This window comes from Emys orbicularis, chromosome 4 (assembly GCF_028017835.1).
Source record: "Emys orbicularis isolate rEmyOrb1 chromosome 4, rEmyOrb1.hap1, whole genome shotgun sequence".
Taxonomy (NCBI): domain Eukaryota; kingdom Metazoa; phylum Chordata; order Testudines; family Emydidae; genus Emys; species Emys orbicularis.
The window spans coordinates 77,330,066-77,350,437 of NC_088686.1; the positions used below are offsets into that span (position 1 = coordinate 77,330,066).

The 20,372-nt window shown below is 43.8% G+C and overlaps 1 protein-coding gene across 1 annotated transcript in view; it reads right to left on the bottom strand.

Moving 5' to 3' along the window:
* PRDM11 (PR/SET domain 11) overlaps window positions 1–20,372 on the bottom strand; it is a 31,909-nt gene continuing 11,537 nt past the window's right edge. The window contains exons 5-7 of the mRNA XM_065404120.1: window positions 6,984–7,171; window positions 2,959–3,609; window positions 1–2,165 (exon numbers count right to left, since the gene is read on the bottom strand). Coding sequence (XP_065260192.1) covers window positions 1–2,165; window positions 2,959–3,609; window positions 6,984–7,171 — 3,004 coding nt within the window. The remainder of the gene's footprint in view (window positions 2,166–2,958; window positions 3,610–6,983; window positions 7,172–20,372) is intronic.

Sequence of the window (20,372 nt, forward strand, 5' to 3'; positions counted from 1 at the left end):
CTAAATATCGGGGTAAAATTCAGAGCCGTGGTCCATGCTCTGCAACATCGGCTTCTGATCAAGGGAGGACATCCTGCTCAGCATTTCTGCTGACAGTGCATAACTATTGCCTGACTTCTCCTCAAACCAACTATCTAGTGCCCTCTTGGCATCGAAGTTGGCAATGGGTGGCCCATTAACGGCAATCGTCAAAAGATCACTGAGCTGTTCCAGAGTGAGCCGAGAGCGGTTGTTTTTGCGCACTCTCTGCAGGGCGTTGCGCCCCTTCTCGCAGCAGGCTGTTGAGGTGGGAAGGACTTTGAGGATCTGAACTATTTTATTTAAGAGTGGGAATCTCTGTTTGTATTTACAGATGTGACTGATTAAGTCTTTAAAACCATTTTTGGTATAATAATCCACCTTGAGTTCTCTCCATTCCATCAGCAAACTCCCTCTGGTGTCCATTCCCTCTCTGCAAACTTCTCTTGAAAATGATGGAACAGCTTCCAGGTGCTCAAATATTTGTACCATATCCTCCTTTCCATAGTTCATGAGCTCCTCCGTGTTTCTGGGCCAAGTTGCAAGATCAAACACCTGACACGCTTTCACAAATGTTCGGCTACGGGAATCGAACCTTTGGGCCAGGATTACCTGGGTCTTCTGGCAGATCTTTTCTCTGATTGACTGGAATTTGGCTTCAGCCACCCGCAGGTTTTTCACAGCAACTCCGTTAAAGCTTTCACGGAAGTTCTCTTCAAATTCCTGCAAGTACTCTCCAGGCGAGTCTGCCAGCCTACTGATCTCCTGGATAGCCTCCTCTATTTTGTCATCCACTTGTGACACAAGGAGGTATTCACCTTGGAAGATGTAGGCGAGGCGCGAAAGCACAGCAATCACATCCAGCAAGAAGTAGATCAGTTTAATTGACTGGTAGTCCATAAGGAACTGCAAGAGAGCCAAGGCAATAGCAGAAGCATCTGCCCGTTGTGTCTGACCACTGACATCTTTGAGATGGGCCACGACTTCAAGGTAATCCTTGATCAGCGCATTGAGGACATTCTGCTCCCCTATGATCCACTTCACTGCTCGGATATCTCCCAAGAACTCTGTCTCTTCACAAAGAGTGGCAGCAGTGACTCTCAGCTCACACATCAGCCTGGGAGAGTAACGATAAAAGCTAAGCAATTGCTTCAAATTGTTTTCTAGCTCCTCCAGACATGGAAGCTCTTTCCCACTGATGGCATCCAAAATTTCCAAGTGGGGCCTGTGTACCATAAAGGGTAAGCAAAGCAACCAAGGCAGAGTCTTTCTGATTGTCATGAACAAGTTGGCTCTCAGGCTGGCAGTAATGTTAGCACCATCTACTCCCAAGCCGATAGTTGGTTTCTCATCCTGCAATCTTATTCCCAAACTGGAAAAAGCCCTGTCTAATGCTTGGAGGTAACTATCTGTTGTACAAAAGCCCAGCTCTTGAAGAGACAGGAATTCAGTTGCTGGAGGGCCATCACTGCTCGTGTACTGAACGTAAACCGCTACTGTGTCGGCAAGCAAGTCGTCACTCTGCCCATCCAGAATGATGCTGAGAAAGGGAGACTGCCTGATACGTTCTACCAGATCCTCTCGCAGAGCCCGGGCGATATGATGGATTAAGATTTGGCAGTCTCCCTCGTTCATGTACTGATCCACCACTTTGAGTTCACACTTTCTCAGTAGTTCTGCAAGAGGCCTAAAGTCAAAGTAGGGCCTGCCTTCCAGAGCTAAGTGATAGGCTGTGTTGAAGAGCAGGGTCATATTTCGGCACATCTCTTCTGTCTTCTCTGGATGCATCCTGAGCTTGTAGAGCTGCAGGCACTTCTTGTGGAGGTTGCTCTGGCTGTGAAGCTTTATAGTGTGTATCTTGAACTGCTTAGAGCCAATGATGAAGGCTGAAGTCCGAGAGGATTGCACCGTGTACTGCCTGCAGACATGGCACCACATTTCATTCAACGTAGGGGAGTACCGAAGAAACCAAAACTTTTTAAGCCACTCTTGCTTGAAGCGTCGAATCCTCCTGCCAGTTGCAGAAGACATCTTTGAAGGCTCATCTGTCGCAGCTATCATGTCATTGGAAACTGATTCATCAGCAGAGTCCACCTCCTGGTCATCATCCTCCATGATTGTGGGAACAGAGATGATGCTTTCAGAAGCTTAAAAGAAAAAGAAAAGATATTTACAAAGTTCAGAGATGCAGCAAACATTCAAAAGATAACACAGAATATTGTCTAAACTACTGGCCCAAATTCTACCCTTCATTGGTTGTAGTAGAGTTTGGTCCTCTGAATACAAATTTTCAAAGAAAAATCAACATAATTCTCATAAAAATCTTACACATCAGGCCACCTTGGACAAAAAGAAATGGTATGACATTTTGGCCACTAGCACAATGCATAAGGTACACCACGTACTGCTTTGGGAGAGAAAGTCACTAAGTTCCTGGAGGAAATGAAACATCTTCAGAAAGGGACACATGCTTCCATTAAGGCCATAGAGTGAACAATGAATGCTTCCAGAGGAGGCAAAGTATTCATTATTCTTTATACACATGCAGTGAGCTAGTATATTTCAGACTCAGCATTTCAAGTCATTCAGACTTTCAAGCAGAGCTTCCTGATGCTTCTGCTGAAAAAAAAAAAGAATGCGTCAAGAATACAGCAAACAAACCAGCTGCAATGGAATTCTGTTTTTTTATTGACAGTGTATTGATTACAATAGAAACAAATAGAGCACGTCATCATTACAGAATCTTCCCCAAACCATGTCTTCTATTCTACTCACAGCAACTGCTTCTGCCCCCTGCAAAACCTAGTCAGCAGGCTTCCATAAAACAAGGCCTTCCTCAGAATATTCAGGGTAAAACATTTTAGATATACACAGCAGATAGTAACTCCATTACTCTCCTTAAGCAGGGTTTGAAGAACATTCTAATTCTGCATGACTTACCTGTGGGGTCAGACAACTCTTGGAGCTCGGGTACCTGAGGTGGTACAAGAGGTGGCTCAGGTAACTTTCCAGATCTCAACATGTCTAGTTCAGCCTGCAGCTCACGGATCTTTTTCTTCAACCGTATGCAGTTGGGACAGAAGGAAGTTGTGGGGATTTCATGTGAGTTGCCTTGAGTCGATGCTAGCGATAGCTCAGTCGGGCTGTCTGCCGTGAGTGACAGAGGCTCTTCGTCTTCATCTTCCAGGAGGCCCATCTCTTTGGCCGCACTGTAAGAGGAACCATGGGGGACCTTCCATTCACCTTCATTTTGGTTTCTGCTGAAGTTTGGGGAGCTATGCTGAATGGCAGCTCCACACCTTTCAAAGATGTCTTCGGCCTGGTATTTGGATGCCTTTCTAATGGAAAGGGGTGTGCTTGTTGTTAGCTGGTGCTCTTGCCGCTTTGCTGATTCTAGGGAAGCCTCCAGCACGTCTTTGAAGATGAGATCTATCTTCTTTTTCTTCATCTGGGTGTGGGATTCCCCCTCATCACAGCTGCGCTTGTAGGGGCTCTTCCCTTGCTTTAACGTGGTGAGCTGGAGGGGGCCTCTCATATCCTCTTGATTTTCCACATTTTTTTCTGACTTTTCCCTCTGTAATTTTTTATCTCCTAGAAAGGAAAGTGAGGGGTGTGGATCATCAAAGAGAACTATGAAATATTCCTCAATCCAAAACTAAAAAGAAAAGAAAAAAGCAGGCTAAATCCCTGCATATGTGTTTATTGCGTTACAAATAAGGGAACTAAAAGAATTCAGTGGAAATCAAGACTCAGAAGAAGAGGAGGTCTACTAATGGGCAAGCCTTCAACATGGAGAGACAGTATCTAGGTAGCCATACAGGAGTAGGACCCATACATTTTTAAGAGAAGAAAAACTATAGGCAAGTTGCCGAACATAACAGGTATAACCAACCTGTGCTGGAATGAGACTACAGAATTAATTACTGATCACAGTGGAACCCAGGGCCCTGTGCCCAAATACTTATTTCCCTTCTGGAAGTACAGTGACTACTTTGACTTGGTAAAAGGTATCAGGTGAACAACACATGAAGCTTGAGATTCAGAGTTTTCCATCAGAACCCCAGAGTCTGCCCATTTCACAACAGAAAGCTTGGAAGCCTTTTCATTCTGTTTCAGTTTGGAGGCTCTTTCAGAGATGAGAGCGCAAAGAGATCAAAGACTTGCAGTCTTAATCCGTATGGTACATGTTGCCAACTCAGCTAGAACTGGTGAATGCCCTCCAAGGTTGGGACAGCTATCTTGTCCCAATGGATTCTAACAATGTGGCCACTATTCAAAATTAAAAAATAAAAGCAACATTATACAAATGATTAATTGCTTAAAACAAAGGGAATAGCCAGATTTCCTTACCTGGATATTCAAAGGATGATAGGTTTGGTTCAATTTCCATCTTTCTTCTATCTTGTAAATAACTTCAAGTATTGGTGACTTCCCAAACAAGAGGTTGCTTTATGCTGATTTTTTGTTTTTAAAACATATTCATGCTTTCGTAAGTTACAGTGTAGGAGTTACTAGGGTCTTTCTGAGGAGAGCAATGCTAAGAATGCAGAAAAGATGCAAGACTCAAAACACTCAGGGTATGCCACTATATGGAGGGCTGGATCGGACAACCAATTTCATGCTGGGTTGTTAGGGTAGGGTTGTATCCCACTTGCCATCTTGTATGAACCAAAACAACAGCCTGTGTTTCAACACATTTCACCAGGGCGTTTCTAAGGGCTTGAATATTTTACCTTATTTTTTTCCCCTTTAGTGGAGGACTGCAGCCACGGATAAAGGAACTGACTTAAGACTGATCCTACTTCTTTTATAATTAAATAAATGGTTCAGCCCCATATAAAGATATTAAACCACGTTAAAAACCCTTATATAATAGGTTTTAAGGCAGAAACTCTGATGATAAAAACAAAATGAAAAATAATAGCAGCTTTGTTACTTATTGGGACTTTACAAAGTCTGTCTTTTTACTTGGCAGGCTGTAGAGGACTGTGCATGCTTCGGGTATGCGTCTAAATATAATATTATTTAACAGATTTCTATTTTCTACTGATCAGCAAGGTGAAGCACCTTCCAGAGCCACCCTCAGAGCAGATGCTGTAAAATCTGGGAATTCTAAACAAAATCTGCAAGTGATGCTCAGAGCTTGTCTACACTTACCGGGGGATCGACGAGCGGCGATTGATGCATCAGCGGTCGATTTAACGGGTCTAGTGAAGAGCCGCTAGATTGACCGCAGATCACTCTCCTGTCGACTCCTGTACTCCACCGGATCAAGAAGAGTAGGGGTAGTCGATGGGAGAGCATGTCCCGTCGACATCATGTAGTGTGGACCCTGCGGTAAGTAGATCTAAGCTACGTCGACTTGAGTTACGCTATTCACGTAACTCAAATTGCGTAGCTTAGATCGAATTTCCCCTGTAGTGTAGACAAGGCCTCAGTATTTGCAACGTCTCCATTTCTGTTCTGCAATACCGAGCCCACTGTAGAGAGCGACTGGCTCCCAGAGATACCTGCAGGTTTCTCGGTAGGCCTTTTCAACCATCTCAATTTCTCCTAAAACAAGATCATGCAGCAGGATTTCGTTGATCCTAGTGAGACACAGACCCAATTCTTCACTACATATATAGCTTCACTCTGGTCCAATGTGCACTGTGACTTAATCTCTGAATTCATACAAACCCAAGGTCTAAATGCAAGTGTGGTGTTTGTGTGGCAGGGCTATTGATTTCCAGAACCTGTGTCATGGGCACCCAGGCTCAGACCAGCATTGGGGCATACCACTTAACTGCCAGCTGACATGTGGGACACCCAGGACATATTCTTTCCCTTTAGTATCTTCTGAAAGTTTCAAAATATTTGTGCAACTGGCGCATGTGTGGGATAAAGCAAATCCCCTAAAGCCTGTATACAGTACAATTATTAATATAATTGTTCATGGAATAAGTGCATATTCACCAAATATTATCATTGATATATCATATTTCCAATGTGTTAGAACCAGGGTGACAGAATAAACAGATCTTCCAGGAGGTCCTGCCCTACCCATGTTTTAACAGAAGACACCTTTTACCAAGTCAAGGCAGCAGCTGTGCAATAATACACATAGGGTTTTTAATTATAAAATTGTATTTAGTTTGGCTGCCTCTCAGAGGCCCTGCCATTCTGTGGCTGGGCTTGCAAAGAAATTCCCTTGGTCCCCTTTGTGTCATTGCATTGTACAGACAATCAGGTGCATTGGAGGTTTTGTGTTTTGTTTTGTTTTTGTCATCCTCTAAATCTCCCTTATTGGCAACTGAATGCTGGCCCAAAGGACAAGATTTGTTCCAGTGTGGCTATTCCTGCAATAAGACAACAATACTAATCCAAGGAAAAAACAATCTGATTCCACTGCCAATTACAAAGCCTGCCATATGCATTACAAGCCATGTAAAGCTGTATGTCTGATGAGTCTCTAGCCAATGCAGTGATATTCCCAAATTAACTCACTGAAGATAGAGAGAAATTATGTCAGGAAATCAGACATATACAAAACACACCAAGGAAACATCCCTTTCACACGCATACAGAACCATCCAAATACTAGATGATCACAATGGTCCCTTCTGATCTTGGAATCTATGGTCTTCAGGGGAGCCATCAACTCAGCAGCCTTCAGAACAGAGAGCCTTGTAGAGGGGAAGCTCTGAGATCCCAGTGCTTTGTTTCAATTTCTTACAGTACATAAAGTGAAAATGCCCTTCTGTGATCCTTCATTCCAAAACATGTGGGTTTTTTTACTCATATCTATCCCAGGGAACCAGGCAGGAGGGACTTTGCACTCAGTGGGCTTTGGTTATAGACGTTCAGAACTCCGTATAGAGGTTGAGTATTATTTATTTATATTATGCCTTCGATGGAAAGCACTTGGTGCACAAAGCTTGATCACAGAAAGGGAAAAAAGGGATGATGGGAAGGAAGGAACTCACCTCTTGTGAGGTTTCTGTTGATGGTCTCCTGGGACATACTATGCAACCGCTTCATGTAATCCTCACTGTACCAGACTCTCAGCCTCTCCCCAGGCCGGATGTCCCGACAGGCTCGGAAGTAAATCCTCTCACTATGCTGAAAGGCCATCAGGTTCTGCTCCCTCTCCTCTCGGGATATGACCACATACCTAAGGGTGAGGATAAGGCAGGCTTGAATCACAAACTTCAGTGGGAGTGTGCTCCCTCCCTTTCTTATCAAAGTCAACTGAGACACATCCACAGTCATGCCAGAATGATCTTCAAAGACAGCCACAGCAACAGCAAGATTGGATAGCATTGAATTATGAACAATGATATGCCAGTGTATAGATACAAGAACACGAACAAGGATACTTAAGGACTATTAAACAGGTTCTTGGGTCTGTGGTAACTGTTTCTGCCTGGGAAGGGAGGTTACTACTTCTATTACTGTAACAATATATATGCCATCTGAAGGACTATCAGTGCCAGTGCTTGTGACGCACACACTCACCTTTGACATTTTTCTTGCCTAAAATGTGTTAAACAGAATTGGTGACTTCCTGGACTCTGGACTTCCTGGAATCTGCTACTGCCTGTTCCACCCCAGGAGTCCCTCTCATTCCTGGAAATGACGGAACCTTCTGGCCTCCCACCAATCCTGGCCTCCCACCAACAGCTGCTCAAACACCATTTGACCCTTCAAGATGAGCCGTATTTCTTAGCCTCTCCCTTGCTGGTTAAGCAGTACCTGGATACTCAAAAGGGGGACGATCATGGTAGCTGATGATGAGTGCATGAGCCAAACATTTTGAACTGCAGTCTAGGAAACTGAGGGATCATCTACACTGGTGGCTTTTGCACTTGTGCAATTTCATTAGTATCCAGTACAAAAAAATAGTGTAGACAAACTGTAAATGCTTGAAATCCAATAACACAGGCTAACGATCTGCTAATGACTTTTGATTGAAAGATCAAAGTTCAACAATGAGATTCCCCCCCCCCCTGTTCTCAAGAAGCCCAATTTCAGCACAGTGGGAACACGGAAATTAATCTTGCTAGTCAGCCAATCCTCTACATGCATCTCGATAATATACAGATTTAGAGGTAGACATATAATAGTCAGGCTAGTGCCTCCTTTTCTTCGTCTTGGAGGAGGAAAGAAAGGCATCCTGTAAGCCATAAGGGTCCCATCCATTGCTGCTTAACCGCCTTTTGTAGTCCTATAGGACTAGAAGCAAAACCCAAAAACTGTGCATATAAAACTGGTTGATGCTATTTAAAAACTATATATTATATATTTTATAATTTACAACATCTTTTCCCCTTTTTACTCCTCTTCTCTTCAGCTTTAAAGGCTCCATGTCACAATGACCCCAATGTCAGTATGGGAGAGCAGCCAATATGCCTCCTTCTACAGTCTCCTACTGTTGTGGTTTGTATGAATCATTGTTAATTCAAAGCACAACTTCTCTTTGGATAGAGAAATGTGTGTATTTTTCCTTGAATTCACATTCTCTCTCTCTTACACACACACACACACACAAAATTGCAGGGGGAAAAAGTTCACAAACTTGATCAAGTTTTGCAAATACAAGAAACAGGTTTGCAAAGCCTCCGGCAGCATGAGCTTCAATCAGCTCTGGTTTTAGTGTTAACCAACTGCCCGTTTGACTGTAATCAGCTATGTTTTATGTACTATTGTGCTATACACAGTACCCACAATGGTCTATAGTCATCAGTAATTATGCAAACAACAGCCTTTATCACTCCCACCAGCAAAATAATCCAAACAGCCTACGAGACTTTTTAACTAGCCTTTTATAAATGTCAGAAAAACTGAGCCCTCATTCACAGCAACGTAGCACTGGGAAGAAGGCTACTAGGGTTTGTGCTTGTGCATCAGATGTCACTTCTGTGTTGACCTATTCAGGCATTCAAAAAACAAGGCCTAGAACACCCAGGAGATATGCTGCTTTGCTATGATCTGTTCAGTGGTTAGTCCACCTGAGCAGCATAAGTAAGTGCAGGGAATGTTTGCCCCAGCACAAACAAAGTTACAGAAATGTTCCAGTGACAGTTAAGACCTGATTCTCCAGCTACTCTTCATCCCCAGCTTCCCAGTTCCATGGGAACGTTGATGAGATCAGTCTATTCCTCTACACAAGCACGATTACTTTTAGATATTTAACATCTTCCACAAAGGCATTCATCCTTTACAGAATGCGTACAGTTCAACCCAGTAGCCAACAACACTGATATTTATAGGATAGTATCTTGTAGGGCAGGATAATCTTGTATGTGCCCAATAACTAGATTTGTCATAGAGATTTTGAGAATTCAATAAGGTTCAGCTTTGTGTGAGAGTGAACTGGTAACATTTTCTATTAGGTCCCTCAAGAACAAGATAATGTTAAAGTCACGTTTTCCTGTTACACGGCTTACTATGCCCGCCAACCCCCCAAACCTCTCAAATTTTCTGCCTGATCCTTAGATACACTAAGGACCCACAATTCCCACCTTATGATTCCCACCCATTTTTCTTTTGCCAGCCTGGCTTTCCCTCCCAGGTACAGTGCTGGCTGCACACTGTTTCTTCCCAGCCACAGCTTCCAGTATAACCTACCTTGTCTGCCACTTCCTGACCTTCCATCACACCGGGAACTAGTGATGTGTGTGTGAAATACAGAGAAATACAGCAAATGCTATTGTGGATCCAATCAGTGGTGGATCTAATTCAGGCTGTCTGACAGTGGCCAATGCTGGATTCTTCAGAGGAAGGATCAAGAAACCCCATAATGGACAGTTCTGGGATAATCTGCCCATAGGTAAATTTCTTCCTAGCCTGGGGCAATTAGTGGTTGGTTTATGCCCTAAAGCAGGAGGCTTTGTATCCCTTATATTTTTCCAATCTAATGTAAACGTGGATGTTCTCATCCATATAACTAAACTTTTAAAATCCTACCAAGCTTTTAGCCAATAATATCCTGTGGCAGTTAGTTCCACAGATTCATTATGCATTTTGTAAAGAAGCATTTCCTTTCACCGGTTTAAAATTACATTGTCACTGAATGTCCCCTTGAGGTGTGAACCATGAGAGGAGGGGGGGAAAACACGAGAACTGGGAGCATGTTTAAATGGCAAGGCAGATTCCCAGAAAAATAATGGAACAAATAATCAAACAATCAATTTGTAAGTACCTAGCAAGTAACAGTCAACATGGATTTGTCAAGAATAAATCATGTCAAACCAACCTAGTATCCTTCTTTGACAGGGTAACAAGCCTTGTGGATGGGGGAGAAGCAGAAGATGTGATATATCCCAATTTATTAAGGCTTTTGATACTGTCTCATATGATCTTCTCATAAGCAAACTACGGAAATGTAGCCTTGACGAATCTGCTACAAGGTGGGTGCACAATTATTTGGAAAACCATACTCAGCATTTATCAATGGTTCAGTCAAGCTGGAAGGGCATATTCAGTGGGGTCCCGCAGGGATCTGTCCTGGGTCTGGCTCTATTCAATATCTTCATCAATTATTTGGATAATGGCATAGAGAGTACTGTTATAAAGTCTGCAGATGATACCAAGCTGGGAGAGGTTACAAGTGCTTTGGAGGACAGGATTAGAATTCAGAATGATCTACCGGGAGAAACAGTCTGAAATAAATAGGATGAAATTAAATAAGAACAAATGCAAAGTACTCCACTTAGGATGGAATAATCAACTGCACACATACAAAATGGGAAATGATTGCCTAGGAAGGAGTACTGCAGAAACGGATCTGGGGGTTATAGTGGATCACAAACTAAATGAGACTCAACAATGTAATACTGTTGCCAAAGAAAGCAAACATATTTCTGGGATGTATTAGCAGGAGTGTTGAAAGCAAGACACGAGAAGTAATTCTTCTGCTCTATTCAGCACTGATAAGGCCTCAGCTGGAGTTCTGGGCACCACACTTTGGGAAAGATGTGGACAAATTGGAAAAAGTTCAGAGGAGAGCAACAAAAATGATTACAGGTCTAGAAAACATGGCCTACAAGGAAAGATTGAAAAAAATGGGTTTGTTTTGTCTGGAGAAGAGACATGATAACAGTCAAGTACGTAAAAGTACCGTAAAAAGGTTACTATAAAGAGGAAGGTGACAGATTGTTCTCCTTATCCCCTGACAGGACAGGACAAGAAGCAATGGGCTTATATTGCAGAAAGGGAGATTTACGTTAGACATTAGAAAAAACTTCCTAACTGTCAGGACAGTTAAGCACTGTAACCAATTACCTAGGGAGGTTGGGGAATCTTCATCACTGGAGGTTTGTGAGAACAAGTCAGACGAACACCTGTCAGGGATGATCTAGATAATACTTAGTTCTTCCTTGATGCAGGGGACTGAATTAGATAATCTCTTGAGCTCCTTTCCATTCCTACATTTCTATGATCAGATAATTCCTGGCTGAGAAGAAAGGCCAGGTGATCTGCATTTTCCCAGAAGACCTTACCCAAGCCAATCTCCCAGCAGCCAAAAACCTTCCCTGTTCCTTTGTAGACAGCTCTCTAGTGGCCCCTGCCTACTCTGGAAAATGGTTAGTTCCCAGCTGTTAACCACCTAGCAATTAGCCAGTGTCTTTGGCCTGGTCTACACATACAAATTACACTGTTGTAATTCAACCTGTTTAGGAACTGGTGTAGTTAAGATCAGTACAATCCCATTGTGTAGGGATTTCTGAATTTGTTTAAGAGCGCCTTTTAACAGTATTGAATTATCTTAAAACTGATGTAAGGCTACATCTACACTGCAGTGGCCCAGCTACGGCACTGCAGCTGTAGCACTGTACTGCAGACATTTGCTACGGCAGCGGTTTTTCCATCACTGTAGCTAGGTGGTAGCTAGGCTGACAGAATTCTTCCATCAATCTAGTGGTGTCTACACCAAGGCTTAAGTTAGCTTAACTACATCTCTCATGGGGGCAAATTTTTTCACATCCGTGGGTGATGCAGAATGGTCAACCTACGTTTTAGGTGTAGACACTGCCTAACGTGCTCAAATCAATTTAAGACTGTCTACATGAGAGGGTTGAAGCAATTTAACTATATCTACACTAAAAAGTTAGGTTGACCCAGCTATATTGCTCAGAGGTTTGAAAAATCCACCCCCCGTGCGACATAGTTGAGCCAACCTAATCCCCGGTGTTGATCTAGCTAGCACCTCTTGGGGAGATGGAGTAACTACAGTGACGGGAGAACTCTTGTCATGGTAGTGAGCGTCCACACTGAAGTGCTATGGCAGTGCAGCTGTAGTGCTGCAACATTTCTAGTGACGATGTAGACACTGGTACAACTTCTGACAAGACCTTAAGGCGGTTTCCCAGCAATATTCCTAAGTGAGGTGAGGTTCCAAAAGGAGAGAGATACTGGTGACCATGGACATGCGACTCAGTCAAACCCATCCATCTGCAATAGTTTCGGGTTCTGAAGAGGTACCTGCAGATTACTGAGTAAAGTGAAAATAATGAATTTTAGCTTTCACATGGGTGATAAAGTCTCCCAGCTGTCCCATGCCCTAGGACAGAGAAGCTAAGGTGTAAAGTCATAGCAAACCCCTCTTCAAATGCTGACAAGGACTTTGCCCAGTCTGTTCCGACCCAGCGAAATGCCAGGTCTCAGATCAACAGCACTGTTCAGATATTACACTGCTCAGAGACGTGGGAGCCTGCTGCTCTTGCTGGTGTGTATTGACTGGAATTGATTCCTTAGCTGTCGGAGAGGCAAGTAGGCACCAGCAGTGATCCTAGCTATGCAGAAGCTGGCCCTGCAGTATGTGCTTTCCATTTAGTGGCTGAACGCTGTTCTGTATTCCCTTTACCCTGCTTCTCTCTTACAGCTGACTCAGGACTCCCAGCGACCAAGAAGCTCTCGGCATCTCCCTGCTCAGGGATGGTTGGTGTAGCTATTTCTCTCACACTTCAGAAGTAAGGGAGATCTGGAGGGAACAAGGGGGACCTAGTGGAGATTCAAGTATTGGAGAGAGCCACAGGCCACTGGAGGGTAGGGTGTGTGTGTGTTGTGGGACAGTTGGGAAGCCCAGGAAAAGGTTTGTTGTGGCGGAGCCTCAGTCATTCTGCCCCTCTCCCAGTCAGCCTCCCTAATTCTGTCCTCTTTTCTCCCCCCATTTACATGAACTATCTCCTCCCTCGGGGCTCTGTGCTGGTCTGGTGCCAGTAGAAGCCAAGGGGAGGAAAGAGAGAAGCCCAGTTGGCTGCCTGAAGGCATGTGCCACAGCAGACCCAGAAGGAACATCAGCAGTGCTTGCTACCTCCATTCCAGTGACCACAGGAGATGCCTGCCTGCAGCCCAGCCTCAAGTGACAGGGCTGCCAAAGGCTTGTGTGTCACTCCAGGTTTGTGACACTTGGCAGCCCTGGGATGTCTGGGAATGTCAGACAGCAAATGGATGTGGCTGTTGAGACGGCTGCGTACACTAGATCTTTAACTTTAGCTCCCTGGCACAAATCCACGCGGAGATGGAGTGGGAAGGACAAATGACCCAACAAGCATGTGTGTTAAAAGTGTTATATATTTATTGTAATTTATTTAACAAAATACTTTTAAAGAAATATTTTTCCAGCATATACAAGAAATGGAAATACTGGCATAAGCACAGCAGTATGCTTCAATATGGGCACTTTGTTTATCAGACTTCAATCACCAGTCAGTGTGATGTGCACAGGAGGAAGTGCCCTTTGCAAGACAGTACAAAGCAACCATTTCACTGAGGGTCTACACAGGGCAGACAATTCTCCCCGGGAACCAGGCCCCATCTGTAATACCCCACAGAGGAAATTATATATATAAAACTTAATCTAGTCATTGGATTTTATAATACATGGTCCTTTCTTGTCGCCAATCCCCCGAGCCCTGGGTTTGCGCTTTAGACTGTCCCATTAGCAGAACAGAAAACAGGGTCATCAGTGGTGGCTCCAGGCATAAAAAGACTAAGCAAATGCTTAGGGCCCCAAGCAGCTCAAGAGGGCCCCCGATTTAGTATTACCCCAAAAATACTATTCGTCTTATTTAAGGTGGAGATTTTAACAAGCATATTAGTATGTGATGTGTTGGTACATTTTTTGGTACATGTGTTGGTACATCAGAAATAATGCAGTTAGTATTTTTAGGGAGTGGGTAAGGGGTAATGGAGGGCCCCTAAATTATTCTTGCTTAGGTCCCCCAAAGGACTACCACCTCTGAGGGTCATCACTATTTAAGTGCTTCTGTACATTAAGGGCTTAATCCTAAAACATTCTGAGTACCCATAACTACCATAAAAGCCACTGGGAACTGTGGATGCTTACCAGCTGCAGCGGTTAGGCCTCTATTGTCTAGCTCTGAGAGTTCCCACGGCAGCTCTCCGAGGACAACATAATCAGGGGGGCTAATCTTGTAGTTATATCAACAAGACATCAGCATGGACCAAATATTATAATAAATATAAACTAAGAATGGTACTAATAATATCCAGCAGTAGCACCATATTTACTCATACAAGCTTTTTAAAACATTTGCCATTTCTCAGTTTCTCCTTAAGCCACATTACAAAAGTTTCTCCAACCTCTGACCAAATACATTCCCCCACCAAAAAAACCAAAAAGAGTATTTTTCTACAGAATACAAATATTGCAACTGAAGCAAAATGGCAGACTAATAGAAAGGAAAGCGAGCATTGCCCTGCTCTGGCCTTGATGCTCTGGGGAAATTCCTCTATGAGAATCCAAAGTTGATTAATTCCTAGAAGAAAGGAGGTTTTCTCCTCACCAGACCTTGGCTTTCTTGAACTAGAGCCCTTTCTCAAGCAATTAAAATTTTACCTATTTGTATTAGGACTGTCAAATAAAAATATACACACCAGGAATGGCTCAACCACTGCAGTAACACTGAACTGAAGTATTTTAGACAATTATCACAGTATATTTTAGAAGAGAAATGGCAAACAGCTGAAAGAAGAAAACACTCTTAACAGTTTCAGAACAGTAAAGTAGGTCTCACATATTGTGCTGTCTGAGTTCCCTGTCCACTAAGGCTTTGCCTACACAACCTTTAGCTGAAGGCTTTGCCTACACAACTTTTAGCTGAATTTGCAATTGGCTTGTGACAAGGCTGGCTCTAAACCGGATTTGTGTTCACATACCCAACATGGTTAGTACTTGGTTAGTAACTGTGGCAGCTTTGTGTCACCATTTCAAGAGATCTAGGATAACATGTGCTGTCTCTGTGCAACCAGGTAGTAACACTTGTGTGTAGATGTGAACCCCCCAACTCTGTTTGTGTCTCCAGTTTGGATAATCCTCCTGTTACCCAGCTCTATGAAAAGAAAGACATCCCAGAGAGCACAGGCTCACAAGCTGCTGGTGTCGCTCTGCGTGAATGTCCTCTTGGCACACAGGGACAACTGCCCAGATTTTTCTACAGTCTGAGGTGGCATGACAGATGAGGATGTGCAAACCAGGGTAACACCTAGTGGTGTTGTGAAAAAACTGCTGTGCGGATTCAACTCAACAATGTGTGTTGTAGCCAGGTCAGATGAAGGTATTAAAACCTAGTTTCAAAACCAAGATTATACATGTAAAGACAGATGGAGCCTATGACAACAACAAAGTTTAAAATGCTGAAACATAGTTCTCTCTTGTCTGGACAGAAACAAAGTGTTTGAGGTTTTAGTTTAGATATCTATCAGGAAATTTAGATTGTAAGCTCTTCAGGGCAGAGACCATGCCTCAAATTCTGCCCTAGGATACCCCAGTGTAAATAACTCCACTGAAGTCAATCGAATTATACTGATGTAAAACTAGTGTACATGAGATCAGAATCAGGCACTATGTCTTTACTTGTTTCTGTAGAGTACCTAGTACATTTTTTGGTGTACAAAAACAATAGAGGTTATAACACGCCAGAAAAGAACATGGTACAACCCTGTTTGGCCACAATCATATTACAAAAAACTAGCCATGTTTAACCCTGACTGTGACGTGCAGACAGAGCCTCAGATACACTCAAGGAAATAGATGGATTAGACCCTGCAGTGCAAGTGCGTGCAATACCGCAGGGTTCTGGGTAAATGCAACACCACAGCTTTGAGGGTTTTATGGAATCATAGAAATGTAGGGAGGACAGAGTGGTCATCTAGTCCATCCTCCCATGCTAAGGAAGGATTAAGTATACCTAGGCCATCGCAGATAGGTGTTCATCCAACCTTTTCTTAAAAACCTCCAGTGATGGGGATTCCACTATCTCCCAAGCCTGTTCAAGTGCTTAGCTATCCTTATAGTTAAGAAGTTTTTCCTAATATCTAAGCTAAATTTTCCTCTGCTGCAAACTAAACTGGATTACTTCTTATCCTACTCTCAGTGGACACTGAGAACCATCCTCTGTGTCAAACTGTGCTTGGACAGTCTCTTCCAAGTTGCAGTGGGTGGGAGGTTCTCTCTGCATCTACTTTCTCCCCATCTCAGCATTTGCACTTTTATATCCCCATTCCCAAAGCTGCATATAATTATTACAGTAAGCCCTGGTCTCCCATTATTGCAGAGCACAAGGTGAACTAATGAGCAATTACAGCCTTTAAAGCTATAATGATGCATCACTTAGTTAAGAATCTGCACGGCACATATGCCAATTTGCAGGATAATGGTGGGAGGACAGAGGCTGGGATATTTTGTGGTTTGGTTTTTAAAGGAAGTTTGCAAATATGTTGCCCTAACAATGTTTCACAGGCATTCTCCAAGATCAAAGAAATCAATCTAATTGCATCTCTCAGTCTCTAGAGCACTTAAGCACAGGGGGCCATGATGGCTCGAAATAGCCACAAGACAAAAAGAGTTGAGGTTTAACTTCCCCGCAATCCAGGTTCTAAAAGGCTTGAGACACCTGTTTGTCAGTATATCGGGCAAGGCCTACTACTCAGCTGCCACAACTCATACTGCTTTACAGGTAAGGGGGGTCTGCTGCTCCTCCCCATGTAATACTGATCCTTGGGTGGAGGCCCTGTGAATTCGCAACAGCTCAGGATGGGCCTTCCTTCTTTTATTTAACATGAAGCAGATTAAAAATGGTGTTTTCTCTTTTGTGACCTGGTAGTCCGTGCAGGAGCAGTCTGCTTTGGGGGGCTTTGGTTGGACTCTGCATGGGGCTCAGATGGGTTCCTTGAGCAGGGTGCCTGCAGGACAGTTCTAGAGGTGGCATTAGGGTCCTGCACCCTATGAAAAGCCTGGACCCCATCACGGATTTCTGTCAGGGTCTGGCACATCTGGCTGACTTGCCCAGTCAGGTCAGCCATCCTCTGGCCAATCACATGCATGCTGTCCGCCATGTCTCTATGGATAGCCACCAGCTCCTGGCAGAACTGCCTGAACAGGTCTGTCTGCTGGGTGTGGGAATGGAGTAGTTGCCGATCGAAGCTAGAAAGAGGTGGGCTCCTGGTGCGTGGGTGAGGGGGTTTGTAGGATGACTGGGCATGTGGGGACAAGTGCTGCACTTCCTGCCTTTGGTTGGTAGCTTCTGATTGATCAGATGAAGAAGAAGTGCGGAGGAGAGAAGGCCCAGAGAGCTGGCTGGCTTCTTCACCATCCCTCTGCAGCGATGAGAAGTGGTGCTCCTGCGAGGGGCCTGGCATTTCCTCATCTTCATCATCTTTAAACAGAACAAGAAGTGCAAATTATTATGGCAAAACTTTCTCTCCAATGACTTGTTTCAAGAGATCTTAGAGCAGCTGGAAAGCTTTCTCTTCACTATCCTAGCATTAGAGACAAGCCTCCAGATACAGTTTTTGGTGCATAACTTAAACATGCTTGCCCATGTAAAGCAAATATTAGCACCTGAGCGACAAATGTTGTGATTCAGGCATTGAGAGTGAAGGAACCCAATCAGTTGAGGAGGGATCCAACCTGAGAGGGTATCCAGTATAACCACATGGGTCAGGATTTGTTACCAGAAACTAAAATAATTTTAAACAATAGTGGTGACCTACCTTCTCCAAAAGCATGGTTAAGTAAAAAAATTGCATGTTCTGGTTAAATTAAGACAGCTGGCCTTCAGGCTAGTGTCAAAACTCACCAGAGATGTGCAGATATCTGATAACAAACACCTGGTCATGTACTATTGTTTACATTATATTTTATATAATGGCACCTGGTCCTTGCCAAATTTGACTTGCATTGCAATATTTTTGGTTTGGTGCCAAGGGATGTAATTTGGTAATGCTGCTTTAAAACAACAGGACCTCAAGTTAACTAGGTATGCTAGACTGATGCAGGGAGAAAAAGCCACACAAATAAAACCCCATTTCAATGCAATGACACTGACTGCAATAAAAATCTAGTGATAATCCTGTTCATGGGCATATGTACATCAAATATAATGATAATGCCTTATACTCCTAGCTACCTACTGATATCCTCACACAGACATAGTAACTATTTTGAAAAAGACTATAAGTTCAGACGAGAATCTCTGGATGATAAAGACTAGAAACCCTGTATAAATGTGCACATTACCCTTCTGATTCTGAAAAATAAATTACTGATTTCCAAAGGTAGGCGCAAGGAGTTGTCTAAGGGCATGTCTATCTTGCAAAAACAAAAAAACAAAAACCAGAGATCATCCTCCTCACAGGATTTCAGAGCCCAAGCTCCACCCCAAGCGGAAATGTCTACACTGATATTTTTAGCCCCACAGCCTGAGGCTTGTGAGCCTGAGTCACTAGACCCAGGTTCTGAGACACGGCATCATGGTTTTTTCTCTGCAGTATAGACATACCCTAACTGAGCCCCACTTTGCCAGTGCTAGTAGAATTCTGTCCTTGCATTTCTATTAACAACGTTAACTGGTAGAGTACTAAGGGAAGAGACACAACATGGTGGGAGAAGACCAAGAGTGAAACTATACTTAGTCTACTTTCCAGAATAACAGATATCCCTCCTTCTCTACTTCATCTCTCCAAAGGCTTATAGCAAAATAAGTTCCACATCCACACAGAAAAATTCATAAGTAAAGGCAAAAAATCAAACAAACCAACACAGAATAGAAAGGAGCTTAGGCCTACAGAGCTGGAAGGGGTTAGTGAGTTTCACTATAAGAAGTGTAACTAAAAAGCAGAGTCAATCTTCTGTTTCAGGAAAGAAAAAAAATCATCAACGTGCCCTTTCTATTGATATTACTTACACTGAACACTCAAACCACTAGATAAGAAGCCCACAATGGCCTGAGCACAAGCGTCAGTGGTCACCATAAAAAGAGGACCTTGTTGAAGCTGGTTACAGTGCAGCGGATCCATTAGTAATGGGACTTGGTGCAAATCTCCTCCCTACCAGGATGCATGTTTGGGAACCCTCCCTAGTCCTTCATAACTGCCTTTCCACTGACTGGAAGTAGTTGCATCCAGTTCCCCATACCTGGTTGGCTTGGGTAAGGCTTTGATAGCTGCTGTCCACCCCTTAAAAAGGCAGAACCTTATTACTGTCCAGTCATAGGAGGGGCGAGAGACAATAGGGCAAAAGGCTGGGAGAAGTGGACGCAGAATAAAATTTTAATTTGGGATGGGGGAAACTCGCTTCCATCTCACTTCACCATGATCAACAGAGACCTATTAGCGACCAACACCATAGTGAGCAGGAAGGCAACACAATACCTCGTATCATACACAAATGACACCGTTGTGTCAAAACTGAGATATGTGAGCATAAAACAGAGGTTAATGTAGAGATACTTACAGCTCGTTGATGGGCTGTCAACCACGTCCAGATCCGCTCTCCGGAAGCCGTGCATCTGGTGTGACGAATGCAGCGTCGACTCGATGGCTCTCTCGTGGGCGGTCAGGACGATGGCCGAGGGCCGCCCTGTGCTGCCAGGGCTGGAGAGCGACCTCTGCATGAATGCCAGTTTGTCCTTGGTCCTTCTCTTCATGTCGTCCCATCTGTGCTTAATGTCTTTTACAGACCTGGGGACCTGGCTGACTGATGTGATTTTCCTGGCTATGCCTTCCCAGATCTTGTCCCTGTCAGCATGGGATAGACGCATTGTCTCCCTCCCAAACAGCATGGCTTCGTTCCGGGTCACCTCAGTGACCAGAATGTCCAGCTCTTCCTTGGAAAACTTGGGCTTCCTCTTTCGTTCAGTCATATTCCTTGGGTTGAACATCCCACAAAGCACAATTGGGTAAAAAGAAATCAACGCCAAGTACCACACCTCCCACATCCAACCACATGGCCAGTGCTGCACTGGGGCTGATCTCCAGCAAGAGGGAGTTGGTGGGGACCAATTCCGCCCACACCCACAACAAGCTTTCAATATTCCTCAGTTGAGACAGAAAAGGGTGGCCATTTT